The sequence below is a fragment of the Parus major genome, chromosome 3 (genome assembly GCF_001522545.3).
Source record: "Parus major isolate Abel chromosome 3, Parus_major1.1, whole genome shotgun sequence".
Lineage (NCBI taxonomy): Eukaryota > Metazoa > Chordata > Aves > Passeriformes > Paridae > Parus > Parus major.
Genome location: NC_031770.1, coordinates 56,124,151 through 56,138,690, shown reverse-complemented (window position 1 = coordinate 56,138,690; position 14,540 = coordinate 56,124,151). Strand labels below are relative to the sequence as shown.

The 14,540-nt window shown below is 37.0% G+C and overlaps 1 protein-coding gene across 2 annotated transcripts in view; it reads left to right on the top strand.

Annotated features, from left to right (window-relative positions):
• The window catches only part of PLEKHG1 (pleckstrin homology and RhoGEF domain containing G1), a 126,743-nt gene that overhangs the window by 31,939 nt on the left and 80,264 nt on the right, over positions 1-14,540 (top strand). For both annotated transcript variants that reach the window (XM_015623059.3, XM_015623062.3), the window contains exon 3: positions 6,163-6,237. In XM_015623059.3, coding sequence (XP_015478545.1) covers positions 6,189-6,237 — 49 coding nt within the window. In that variant the 5' untranslated portion in view covers positions 6,163-6,188. The remainder of the gene's footprint in view (positions 1-6,162; positions 6,238-14,540) is intronic.

The following is a 14,540-nucleotide window of genomic DNA, read 5'->3' as shown; positions in this document are numbered from 1 at the left end:
GCTCTTTCTTGCCAATGTAGATCAGAGGGTCTTGTTTGGACCAGCTCATTTCTTGCTGCCTTTGTCTTAAGTGTCACAGTCACTGCCTTTCTGTGGCAAAGAAAGTGAAAGGATGACCTGGTTTGGGAATATCAGCAAAATGTGTAGCATCTTACCAAAAAAACCACCCCAAATCCAAACCCCAAAAGCTGGAACATTTTGGTATGTGTTGCTAATCTGGGGGGAAAGACTGGAAGAGTTTTGTGGGACATTGTTGTAGAAGGGAAGCTGTAACTCACACCCACATCCATAGTGCTGCTGGAAGGGAATGAAAGGAGCCATTAGAATTCTGTGCAATTTTGAAGGAATAACTATGAGCTTGAAATAACACTTGAATCTTAAACAGGTACTGTCATATTACTTAGGAAGGCTGAGGGGTGGTGGTGAATATGAACAAAAATGCGGGCTTGGTTTATGTCCTCATAACTGCTATCCCTTAGGTCAATGTTATTTAGGTTTTCTTTCAGTGTCACTTCTTGGTTCATGTGAAAGAACTGTGTTAGTGTAACCATATAAACTTTCTTTTATGGTTTATGTGACCTGGGATCAAAACTATTCTCAAGGGGTTCAGAGCAGCAATACATCTGCTCCAGAAGGGATTTTTTAGGCAAACAAATGGCAAAAACTAGATCAGGGGCAGATGTCCTTGTTCTCTAATAAAGATAATATGCAGTGTTTAACAGTGAAATGTCAAAGTCTAAATGTGTTCATGTGAGTATGAATTTTACCGTAGCCATCCTTGGAGTTTGGAGTTCATCCTGAAACCTGAGTATGCGAATGCTGGTTTTGGGGTTCTGTGAGTTGTTTTGCATTCAGAAAAGCAACATCCAGTACCATTCATCCAAGAAGGGTGGCCATCTGTGCAGGCTGTCTCTGGGCATCCAGTTGTCCTTATTTGTTTACAAAATATTTAATATTAAAAAAAATCTACCAATATGTGTTTTGTTTCTACCCCTCTTGCACCTTTTTTTTTTCCTCTGTTTTTGGTTTGTATGGTTTTTTTTTTGTTTTTTGATTGCAGCAGGAAGAACTCATCTAGATACTGTTTAAAAATAAACCAACAGATAGCTTTTCTGTTAACAGCACAGTCTACAATGCAGAATTTCAGTACTTCAGTTTTTTTCACATGTATTGATGTGTGTATAAGCACTGACTGTTTAATCTGTAAAAGGCTGCATTTAAAATTGTAATAAAGTATTGTAAGGAAAGATGTATTTTGATTGTGAATAAAGTGATTACAGCACAAACTTTTATTAATGCTGACTGTGCCTGTGGAAGAAGGGGGAAAAGTGCAGTGTCTGTCATTGAAAAGTGACTGTATTTGACAAGTTTTTGAAGAAATCCAACCAACTTTCTTAGATCAATTTCAGCTATTTGGAACAAATGTAGACTAGGGGCCAAGGGTTTGTCACAAAGGAGGAGGTTCAGGTTAGATTTTGGTTGGTGATGGTCGTTGTTCAACACAAATACATAGCTGGGCTCCATAGTTACATCTGCAAACAGTCCTGTGATGAACAATAGTCTCTTTCAAGTGCCTTGATGCTTTTTTGAGAATATAGCAATAAATTGCTGAAAGAACAAAAGTGAAACAGAAGTCTTCTCTCCAATGAAAATTTGTCCATTAAACTTTAAATGTGAAAATCGTGACTGTTCGATTAACAGTGATTTTGAATATTTGGAAACCCTTACTTATGGTTTTCTTTTATTTGAGGTTTTTGGGGTTTTTTTCAAAGTACAGTTAATTAAAGAGGCTATTTGTCTGTGAAACACAAGTAATCCATATTTTTTGTGATCATGCTCTTTTAAAAGTATTTTTTAGCTACCCATGTGCTATAAATTTGAACATTTTGCTAATTTACCTACACCACACTATTGATTTAGATGCTGTGTTTAAAGGATTTTATGTTTTTCATAATGCTAAAGCTGATTTGCAGTTTTTAGCAGCTCAGGATTTTAAAGGCAAATCAATCTCTGGAAAGAACAAAAAATTTATTGAGCTAGGACCTCCCAGTATGCCTGTTTGGGTGGCCCTAACTGATTATGGCCCATGAAAATGCGTGGTCATATGTCTGACTGGTTTTGGTTGCTGTTAAAGAGTTTTGCTTAACTGAGAAATGTAAACAGTATAGCTGTGTTTATTCATAAATTATCAATGCATATGTATTTCAAGTTCTCTTCCTAGGATGTCCTGTGCTCTAAGCAATAGGTAGCAGTTGTGAGTGATGAATTCAAAAATGCAAAGTACCTCATGGACTACTAGAATAGCTGACCCTGAGATTCAGAAACAGTTAAAACTATTTCAATAATTATATTGCAAGAGTATTTGGAAGGGTCTACCTGGAATGTTTTTATAAGGTTCTTAAAAACTTTAGGATATTACTACTAATAAGATTGTCTAGATAAGTGGAAATTATTTGTATAGAAAGTGAGCATGCATTATTTCCTTTTACAATTACTAGCAAGCTTCTACCCCAAATGCTGCTTTTCTACTGGATTTTACATTAGTCCAGTTTGGCTTTACTATAAAGAGAAAGAGATTTAGTTTCCTTGTCTGATGAATAGTTTTTGTCAGAGATTTCCTTCCTAGATTAAAAGAAGGAACTTTTAAAATAAAGGAATGCTCAACATTGTCTTCTGTTTTTTGAATAGTTCAAGCCTTGGTGTGTTACAGAAAGCAACAGCAGAGTTCTGTATTTCTTTTTTTTTTAAAGTTTTTTAGTATATTCTGCAATTTCTAGCAATAGGATGGAACTGGCTTGCATTAATGAGACAGAAAGGGGGAAGGTTATTTTTTAAAATCTTTAGATTTGTGTAGTTTTTAAAGAAGTCATAAAATAGTGTTCTGTACCATGTCACTGGACCTCAGTTTTTAGATGCAATGTTTTCAATTGACAATGAATTGGAAAAGTGAAGACTCTCATGTTTGCATCTGGTTGTACTATGCTGGTACAACTGATCTCCTGTAAGCTTTAAAAAAAGCGGCAAAAAATTTCAGAAGATTTCATTACTGAAAATCATTAGAGAAATAGTGACAAGAATATTTGGGGGAAAAAATTCTTCATGGAAAGGGTTTTTCAAGCATTGAACCTGGCTGGCTGGCAGGGAAGAAGTGGAAGCATCATCTGTGGAGATATTTAAAAGACATGTAGATGTAGCATTTAAGGACATGGTTTAGGGGTGGACTTGGCAGTGTCAGTTTAACAGCTGGACTCAGAGATCTTGGAAGTCTGAGAGTTTCTAGACATTTTTCTGAAGGTGCCCTTTTCTAGGCACAGAGGCTGACTTTCTTTAACCTGTTGTAACTGTGTTAAGTTGTCCTTGCTATCACTCTTTGTAATGCAGAGCTGCTAAACTGGTACGTCTGTGGAAAACTATTAGTGGGACTGTAGTTTTTTTAAACTACCATGGATTATCCAAATGAGCTCTTGAAGCAGAGTTGTAGCTGTGGCAGGTCTGAACCTGTTCCATAAATACCTTGGTTTGTGCGCAGTAATTGAATGATCCAGCTTTCAAGTTACTATTCCATTATTAAAAATGACAAGGTCATTCAACGCCCATTTGAATCCCACTTGGTTTTGTACTGAGAATGATAGGTCATGCTCCATAGCAAGGGATAAGCACAGGAACTCCATTAAACTCAGATAAATGACTGTTGGGGCATGTCTTGAGGTAAAACTGCTTTCTGGTTTTGAGTTTTGATAACAGAAAAGCAAGGCTATCACTTCCTTAGAAGGCCAAGCAGAAACTTTAGACAAGAAAAAATTTGAATTATGTAAATAAAAATCAGGGCAGAAGAGGCAACAAAATGTCATTTTTTTCTTGCTTGTATTTAGCACCTCTAAAAATGTCAATAAAGAAGCCCAAAATTATTTCTGAGACTATTGATTTTATGTTTTTTTGTCATTAACGTGCCAGTGAGTGACTCTGTGAGCATTTTCAGAGTGAAGTTTACTTAATATATTTATTTCAAGTCTTTACAACTCCAACCAACCAAAACCAGAAAACAAATATGGATAATCATGTTTTTCCATTTTAAACATATTGTTTCCTGAATAAGTGATATGAGATGATTTATTTAAAGAGAAAAATTTAAAGAAAATGTTTTTTGTATTTTGAAATTAATCACAGAAAGTAAATATAGTATTTATTGATGAAAATTCTTGTTTCAAATACATTGTGTAATTAACTGGTTCCTACCAAATTTACTAGTAAATCACTGGGTAACTGGAATTTGATTCATAAACCGGTGCAATGTTCAAAGAATATGTAGTGCATCATTGAATGCAGAGCGTTAGACATGAGCTTGCCAAGTTTTAGAATTAGTGGGTGTATTTATTATAGCAAACTGCTTAGTGATAAGCATAGATAATTAAATTTGGGTAATCTGTTTGAAGAACAAATTTAATTTTTAATTGTCTTCTGGAGAGTGGGTTCTGTTTTACAGCAGATTTATAAAGGAGTTTGGAGACCCCTAGTTGTTTATAGTTGTTTAAATCTCTGTTGTGGGCACAGTTGTTTCTTCAGTTTGTGGCAGTGTCCAGCTGTGGTTTATGAACTCATAAACCCAGACCTTCACGTGGATAAGCATTACAGCTATTAATTTGGGGGAGAATTAATAATTAAGTTGGAGAAGGTGTTTAGCTAGCTCACAGTCTTCACTAAATGTACTGTTGTGTGAATGAAACATTTATGTTAAGGACAAAGTAATTCCTGGCTAAGACAGGGTGGATTTTATCTTGAGTAGAGATGAATTGGCTGATCTAGAAAATTATATGTAGTAGAATTTCCGTCAGCTATAAAAATTAATTTCTACCCTAAGATGCGCTAGTGGATTGTAGCTGCACATGTGTCAAATGTTTCTAAGTATTTTACATTTTTGTGAATTAAATATGACAAATATATTTGCCCTGGATACACAACTGAAATTCTACTTTATGACTTAAACAGCTTAAGAAATCCTACAAATTTTTTACAGTTTGGTTGTAATGTAAACCTAAGCTCTGGTGGACACTGGTGCAGAAATGTTTTCGTTTTAAGTCTGAGGATAGGATTCAAAACAAGCTATATGAATTTGAAAGCAAAGTAATTAAAGAAGGGAGGAAAAAAGGACCATTTATTTGAATTCAGCCTCAGTTCTCTTGCAGGGTTATCCAGGGAGGTCTGCCATAACTCTGGATCTGATGGCTGTCTAGAAAACTTCATGCCAAATCAGCTCTTTACCTCAGTGTCGTTAGAGACGTTAGAGATGTTTCCTTCATTAGGAATCAAGGCTGTACTGTGAATACTTTCAATGCTGTGCACTGTGTACAGTGCTGAACACAGCACTGAGCTGTGTGAATTGTCAGCTGAGGTGAAGTCCCTGTCTCACTTGGCCACAAACTCCTTCAGACAGAGAATCATCCTTGTTCTAATTTGTCTTGTCTTGGTGCTGTATGATCCTGAGGCTTTCAATCTGTAAAATGGAATGTCAGATTTGCTGGTGATGGCAAAATATTCAAAGGTTTGAATAGAAAGGAGGACACAAAATCCTAGGCAATGTGTGGTGGCCACATGTTGACCATTGGCCAGTACCACAGAGGGTACATAAGGTTGCTGTAAGAGGAGACGTGTTCACTGCCTTCCTGAGAAGCCTTTTCTTCTCTGCCCAGTGCTGTGCTGGAAGAAATATTGATGCTCTGCACTGTAGTAAAGCTTTAAATTAGTGGGTTTTTTTGTTTGATGCAGGCTGATGTGACCCTCTGGATGGTCACTCCATGGTTAATTCCAGCAGTACCTGAGTGTAAATAGCTCTTCCATCCCAGTTCATAGACCTCTCCTAGAAATTAACTGAGGCAGGAAACTGTATGAAATCAAAGACAGAAGTTCACCAGATGTAATTAGTGCTTTCAGGTATGAGAGGGTCCTTTTGTGCCTGCCTACCTGGTAGTACATCCAACTGAGAGCCTGCTGAATGGTATTGCAGTTAATCCCGAGAGAGTTTTGTCTGTTTACACTTCCTACATACAAACACAGAAGCGATGAAAGCTGAAAACCCATCCTTCATTAGGGGCTGTGGAGCAGGGGAGTGCCTTACTGAAATGTGCTGGTTTTGATGGAGAACTCTTTCTTTGCTTTGTCCATTAGGTTTTACTAAGCCTGTGTCTGCAGAGATGCCAGATAAAACACCAGGTGCTACAGAGCCTGTGCCCAGAAGTGAAGGTTAGTAGTTTTCTTGCATTTTTTTGACTACTGAGAAGAAGAAAAAAAAAAAAAAAAAAGAAAGAAGCATTGGGATTCTGTGAAGAGTTTTTTGCAGTTAAAAACTGAGTTTCCCTTATTGGCCTTAAATTTAAGGGGGAGCTGAATTAGTATTATATATGCATATTTATCTAGATAACAGGAAATTTACACTTGTCTTTGAGTAACCTCTCTATCCCTCCCTAGTCCATCATCCATGATAGTACTAAAATTTATAATAATGGGAAAGGACCAGTGCACTGCTAGGATTTCAGCATTGGAGAAGATGTTTTGTCCCATTTGCTAAAGAAATATTGTTGACTGAAGCCAGTTTTTTGTATGGAATTCTTTAGTCTCACAGAACCAAAGCTGACATTTAAGATGTGGGTTAATTGATAAAAGGAGGAATTGTCCATGTGATTTTCACTAAATCTGTGGAATCTTGAAATGTCAGACCATTTTGTTTCCCCTCAAGTATCTAACATCTGAAGATTTGATACTTGGTTTCAGGGATAATTCATTCTTTGAAAACAATTGTAACACTGCTAATTTGATTCCTTCCCCAGAATCACTGCTGGATGTGTCATTAAAATATTTTATAAAAATTTGCTATTTCATGTGAAGATTGTGAGGTGTTTCTGATGGTATTGTGTCAAAACTATAGTAGCTCTTGTAAATCCTTGCTTTCCAGATCATTTCTGCCCTCACACAAGGGTTATATTAATTAAAATGTGTAGTTTAGTTTGACTAAAGCTTACAGCTCAGGCTTGTTTATGCCTCAAGACAGACATCTCAAAATTTAGTTGTAAATATTTTCATGGATTTTGAACCTCAGTTTTGGCATTTGAAAGGCATGGAGGAATGTGCAGCAGTAACAGTTTCAAGAAGTGCATCAATGATACTAAAGAAAGTCATTTCTCTTCATGTAAAGGGTATTAAATTATGCCAAATTGCAGAAGGCCTTTTTAAAATTCACTGTAAAGCTTAACATGTTACTGGGAGAACTCAACACAAGAGGAGAAGCAATTACAGCTTGTCTTTTAAAGACTGAGCTCTCTGTGATTCACATGTTGTGTGTCATCCTTATAAATAAATACTTATGCTAAATGCACTGGAGTGAGACCACTCAAAGCAAAAGCCTTCAATAAAATATAGCTAACTAAAATGATGGGATTATTCTGAATCTTCCTTTTGAAATCACAGTTACTGTTGTATTTTTCTGTGATCAGAGCCCATGAAGTTATTCAAGATTCTGTATAAAATATCCTTGCTCAGTTGGTTAGAGCAGGATGCTGATAATGCCAAGGTCAGCTTTGATCCCTCTATGGGCTTTTCATATAAGGGTTGGACTTGGTGAAACTTGTGTGTCCCTTCCAGCTCAGAATATTCTATGTGATTCTGTGTGTGTGCTTTAACAAATGCAATGTTTACTGAAACAAAACTTGATTTAATCTGGATGCTTTGTTTTTAATTGCTCTTTAAAAAGTAAATTTTAGATGTTAAAAAGAAAGGTGAACTAATGAATAGTAATGAATCTCACTTAAGAGACCTGTTTTTATGTCTTGATGAAAATGCTCTACCATAGATAAAACATTCTAATGATATGAAGTCATGAGTGCTGGAAGTTAATGAGAGTTTATGTTGGTTTGCTGTAATAAATACATTCAAAGATGTTATGATAATGTTTACTAAAAAAATGGTGAGACATATATGCCAGTAGCTGCTGCAGCTTGGATTTGCAAGATAAACTTCCATAGTTAGTCTTTGATCATATACATCTCAATTTACTTAGCTTTATACAGCTAACTGGTATGTAGAAATGTTTTGCTGGTATGACTGAGTCAGAATTGAGAAGTGGGTATTTCATTTCTCATGATTAAAATAACAATGCTCCTTATGTGCATAAAAATTTAGGTGAACTTTTGTAATTATTTCTAGAAATCATATAATCTTATTACTGCTTCTTTGTTGGTTTTTTTTTTTCCCAAAGAAATATTCTTGCAGTCATTGGTTAAAAGAAAAGAAAAAAGTGTATTTGTTGTTACAAATTTTTAACAATTAACCTCTTATGTTCATCAGGGTCAAGTTGGGTTGAGCAAAGTGTTGGCAAGTAACTGATTATCTGGAAACTTTGAAAAAGCCAGTGTTGCTTTAACCTAGCAGTGCCCCTCCCTGCCCCTGACCCACTGCTCCATATACTCCAGTTAAGCCATGAAGCACACAGGAGCAGACAATTGAGAAAGGAGTTTCCTGTAATTAAGTTACTGTAACTCAGTCCTTGACTCGAGGGTCCCCAGTGGGTGGGCAGACTGTTTGCTTTTCTGCCACCTCTTCTGTCAGACCTTTTAGAGTCAACAGTTGTATTTATAAATGTCAGTGCTTGCTTTGTGCTATCAAGGGAAAAATCCCAGGACCTGGAGATTCAGTTGTTGCAAAGATGGAAGTGTGTGCATATCACACAGGGAAAAATATTTTTCAAGAAGCTTGTCTAGCTATCAAGGAGTGGTAGACAAACAAATTAAAACAAAAAACTCCTACCATGATCCACATATAACTATTTCATAACTGTTTTCCTTTGGCAAAGCTATTATATTCTATTTACAATGGATGCATTTAGAACAATGTGCTATGTCAATACCAGGAAGTGGATTGAGTGTATTTCTGTTTTAGCTTGCAAAGGAATTAGCATTTGTTCTGCTTGTGTTTGCTGAAAAGTCACTCTTAAACTTCTAGTATAGTTAACCACTGGAAATAAGGCTGTGACAGGAGTACCCCACCCACTGCACAAATTCCTCCTCTCTCCTTTAGAGAGGCCACTGTGATTCAGGATGGCTGCTCATGATGGTATCTGGAGCTGAGGACTTACTTATTCGCAAAAATTTAGGGGAATGATTGTCAGATTCTTTCATTATAATTTATCTGTTTTATAGGATTAAAGCTTTTTCTAGCTTAACAAAATTTTGACCATACTGAATATTTTTCATTTAAAACGTAGTGGATAGTGGATTAATAGTGGATTAATTTTTTGTCATGATACCTGTGAACAGCTGTTCATAACATAGCTAGGCTTGCTTCAAAGAAATAAGATGAGGTCTGCCTTAGTATCTGTTTGGAAGATTCCCAGATTTAATTTTTTTGGGATATCAGTTAAGGGTTACCTTAACAGTAGCTTTATGCAAAACACTTAGAAAATGTAAATGGATGTGGGAACCTTTATTCAGTTTCTCCAGTCAACTTGACTGGTTGTTTTTCTGTGCTTTAAAGATAGGCATATTTGAGGAAGACATCAGGAAGTTAAATTCCCACAAAGTCTTCTTCCTTTCCCTCTTCCCACACCAATTTTTTCATTAAGTAAGGGGCATGACTTCCCGCAGCTGGATCCTCTCTTACTGACTTCATGGCTCACACTTGCATCCTGAAGGAAACAAATGTTACACCTGGCCTTTATGAACAGCCACTGACAAATCCCTGAGGACAGCAAGCTTATGTCATTGTAAAATATCCTACAGCAACAGGCAGTGGTTTTTCTTGCATTGTGTACCTGGTGGCACTAGTGGGAGCCTACCAGCTGTTTCTGTTGCTGCTTGTGATAAGTCTTGTTGGGTTTTGTAACTCCTCTGACATAGGTTTGTGTTCTGTTTCTGTTGTAATGTGCAACACTGCACAGGAAAAACGTGCAAGCACAGCCCAATGGATCATGCACTTCAAATGCAGTGAAGAAAATAGCATCAGTATTTCTACCTCCAAATTTTGCTGAGGATGATTCTTTCATGGCAGGAATGCCAGGCTATGTTCGTATGGGTTAGTAAGTGCTGCGTGCTGCCTTTCATCCCAGTGCTGTGTGGGCTTTCTGTGCACCATGTTAATGTTGATGTCGAACTTTACTACTTCATCCCTTTTAAAGAAGCACAGGAGTAGGTGGGAAAATGAAGCATCTTATCAAAAGCTTTCTCAGATCTTATGTGCATGTGAAGTTATAGGCAACTATGGTGGTAGTGCACTTGTAGGCTTAATGGTCCATCACCAGGCAGGGATGGGTGTGAAAAAACATGTGCTGACACTGAGTGAGAGAGATGGAACATAAAAGGCTTTGGATATTTTTGCAGGGGGTGGTGGACGTTGTGGACTTCCCTGCAAAAGGATATTGTGAATTTTGAAAAATCATGAACTGAAGGGGAGACCAGAGTAAACGTCTCCAAATAAAGGAGCCACTGTAAACTAAGGAAAGGCCTTTAGCTGAAAATACTTGGAAGCTAGAAAAATTATGGGGAAAACATAGTACATGATTTTTATATTCTCACTACTCCAGTAATTTAATCTTCCTGTACCAGGTTTTTATTCCTTAATTACTATTCATAGCCTCAGCTATGAATAGTAGCAGCTTTTAATGCCCCCAAAATCATATCTTGATGGAGGAGGAAATCTCTGTATAAAGACAGTATCTGAAATTCGTATCCCTAGTGTTTAGAAAAGGAGGTGATGAAGCCTAAGTAGATTTGAAATGTGATTGGAAATGGGAGAAATGCAAAGCGGAATGAAATTGGATATGCACACTGCAAGAGGGTGGCACATCTTCCTTTGAGAAAGGGGCTGTAGGCTGTTGTCATAAGGCACAGTGACTCTTGTCATAACTCCAGACATCTGGGTGAGCCTCTGCAGAAGCTGAGCACTCACAACAGCCGAAGCAAGCTGCTTTGCTACAGCCAGTCTGTGCGCAGCCCCTGTGGTGTGCAGCACAGCTCATGTTCTCTGCTAGTGCACGAGGCATTAAACCACAGCCCTGAATCAACTGGCTGCTTTCCTGTAAGCACTTTGATGAACTGCCTTAGTCACTGGGCCACTCTGGCTGGGTCTCACTTTCCTTCTCAGTTGCCAACAGGCTGAAACTGGATGGGCTTCTAATCTTCCTCAGCTCAGTGAAGAGGAGGAAGAGGAGGAGATGGCTGTCTTGATCTAGGGCAGTGAAGGGCAGTGAGAGGTAGACTGTTCTGGACGTTGTGAAATGTTTGAGTACAGTAAAGTCTGCTCCTCATCAGAAGTGAAGACGCAGTTGCTGTAACGTAATGGCGATTAAGTCGCTGATTACAAAGGTTGGGCCATTAACAAGTAGAATAACTTGTTCTTCACATGCCAGGCTCTTTCCCTGGTGCCCTGACTGGCTGGTATCCTGCCAAAGATCAGTGTTCCAGTCATCCACGAATTATAAAAGGTTTATGTGGCCTGAACTGCTCAAACTTGAGGTTTGGAGAACTATGGAGGGGTTTCTTTATATCAGTGACCCTATTTTCAAAGAATTGCTTGAATTTTTCTGTTTCAATGGTAACTAATTTGTAGTTCTCAAGCAATTAAGCAGTGTAGCACTTGAGTTGGATGCATTTTTTTACTTTTGTATCAATAAATTGCACACAATGTAAAATTATGTGTATAATGTTTCACACATAACATGCACATATTAAAAAATCAGTTTGAGGTAGTTCAGCATAGGGAGGCTAAATGTGGCTTGCATGGAGCAGTCAAATATGATGCATCTGGATGGAAAACAGCTAGTTTCTTTAAAGCCCTTCTGAATCCTAATGATATTAATTTATTTCTAAGTGGATCTTTCAAATCAAGAGAAATCTAAAACAATTCAAACATTCCTGGAGGAGCAAAGGTTCCTTGCTAAAGAAAGAAGTGACGTACTAATTTTCTGTGTATTGAAGTGTAAAAATTCCTTTTCCTATCAGGAATGATAAACAGTGTCTAATTATTGACTTTATTAATTATTTTGAGCTAAGTTGTATATATAAAATGCATTGAAAAAAGATTGATTGAACCCTCCACCATAAATAGTTTTTTAAAAATTTTTTGTGTTATGTTTAGCATACGTCTTACTTACCACCTAAGAAGTGTGATGCTGATCCTAAAAAGAATTATTGCAGGTTAAAATTATCTTTTTCTGTTTAAAAATCACTTTAGTACCATAATGGTTTTTGGAGAGGGCCCCAACCTGAAGTTACGCTCTAATACTGGAGTCTTAGCTGTGTGTGACCTGGAGTAAAAATATAAATGTACTATTCTGTGATTATAAATGTTACCAGTATGCTTTGCATCTGCTCATTCTAGATTGGGATTGATAACCATTGCTTCTCTTGAGATTTCTTTATGGGAAGACTTTGTCACCAAACAGAACAGTCATTGTTGTTAAAGCAGCTTCTAGGTGTTAAATTGCCATTCTGCAATAATTGGAACAACCTAAAAAGACAGTTATAAAGAAAATTGTCATGTTAGAAATGCTGATTTAAAGTAGATTCCTTTGCCAGTTTCATGATGGCTTGTTTTATTTTTTTGGTTGTTTTTTTTAGTGGTGGAGGTGGTTTGAGGTGTTTTTCTTTGCTATCATATATTCCATGTTATTCTGTGGAAACGTGATCCAGATTGCTGGCAACTGCATAGGATTAATGTACAGAAAATAAGTAATAGTAACAGTTAATCTTTCAACAGTTTCTTAAATGTAAATCAGCTTTCATCCCAACAACTGTGCTTTTTTTTCCCCCTCTTGAAATTTCTGCTATATTTTGTCTTGCAGCTTTATTCAAGTGACAAGCCAGAAATCTGTTTTCAGATTCATTGATTTCAACTCCTTCCCAGCCATATTTCTTCCAAAATAACTTAAAAGACATGGAAGGATTAGAGACAAAAATGGATTACTTGCTACCAGTTAAAGTGAGTGGCAACTCTTAAGATAGATGAGAATATCAAGGTTACATTCTTCCATCTTGTGCTGACCATATCCTTAAAACCAAAAGGTAAAAATAAAGATACAAACACATTTTGCTGTTTGAGTTGCAGCAGCACAGGTGCCTCCTCATTATTGACCTCTTGATTCTGAAGAATTTTGACAGGTGCTATAGAGTTAGCAAATTTAAGCCTGCTAGTAGTAAACATCACTATTTTTTGTTGCTTACTTACCGAGTTATATGTCTAGCAGTAATTTCAAACTATGCCTGTGACATTAGAAGTGGGCTGAGAGGCCTCGGATGTCCTAAATTTAAACTTGAGAGATTAATATACACAGAGGAAAGCTTAGTTGTTGTTTTGCTTTTTTAATTGGTTCCCTGTAGTTTTATTTAGCTTATAAAGGGGGGAAATGCTACTTGCTGATAAACCAGAAAGGGAGGTAGCTTTGATGTTTTATGAGCAATAAAAAATTCTGAAGCAATATGTCAAACCCCTGAAGTCAACTTCTTGAAGAGTCAGCAAGCTGAGGAGAGCGGGGAAGGGGAGTAAAGGTGGGAGGATGCTTCTGTTGTACTGTGCCCAGATCCATTAGTGGTGCAGGCAAAAGAGCACACAGGATATTTTAATTCTTTAAATTATATCCACATTAGTTTCTGGTTGTCTCTTTGATCAGTTCAAGGCATGAGAAGTTAACAAATTCTTAAAAATTGTGCAGTTCAAGTCATGAGAAATTAACAAATTCTTAAAAAAAAATAAATTTATTCTTAGTTGTGGGTTTTGTGGAGTGGGTCTTAAAATAAATTCCATTACATACATCTTGGCAATGATTCCTGCAACATATATAATGTAGAATGATTTAAAATAGACACAGCTTCCAGGTGAAGTAAACACTTGTTTTCCCATGTGCACAAAATGTAGCCAGTGCTTCAAATGATGGAATGACCAAAAAATTGATTAAGGTGGTATGTATTTGAGCTTAACCTTTCTCCTAGCAAATCTAGACAGGCAACCCAAATTATTTGGATTCTGTTATGTCTACTTTCTGTTGAGATAAGTTATAAACAACATGCTTGCTCTCAATATCTGTTTGTTAAGAACGGTGGTTATCAGTTTATATATTTGTACTTTTCACTGCATAAAAATTTCATGTTCATGGTTAAATCTTATCTCATGTGTTTCACAATGGAAAGCAGTATTGGAAGAAACAAGTCATGTATGAGGCTAATTGTTAGGGAATTTTGCCTGATGTCTGGCCAGGAGATGGTTCTGTCTGGTCATATCCTAAGTAAGCCGGTGTTTCTAAAGATGGGATGTCCTGCTGTGAGTGTTTTGTGGTTTTGCCGTATGAATACAAATTGTAGGCAACAAGAAATCCTTCAGGAAGATAAGACTGTGGTACAACTCTCCCAAAAAGCAAACAGCTGCATTCAAGGTTTGTCCACAGTTAGGATGACTACCCTGTAAGTGTCTTGGTATTGGATTGCAGTCCTAGGAGCTCTGTAGTCACTCAAAAAGGGACACAGAGAGCCTTCTTCACACTGTAAGTATGATATGTATAAATTTTT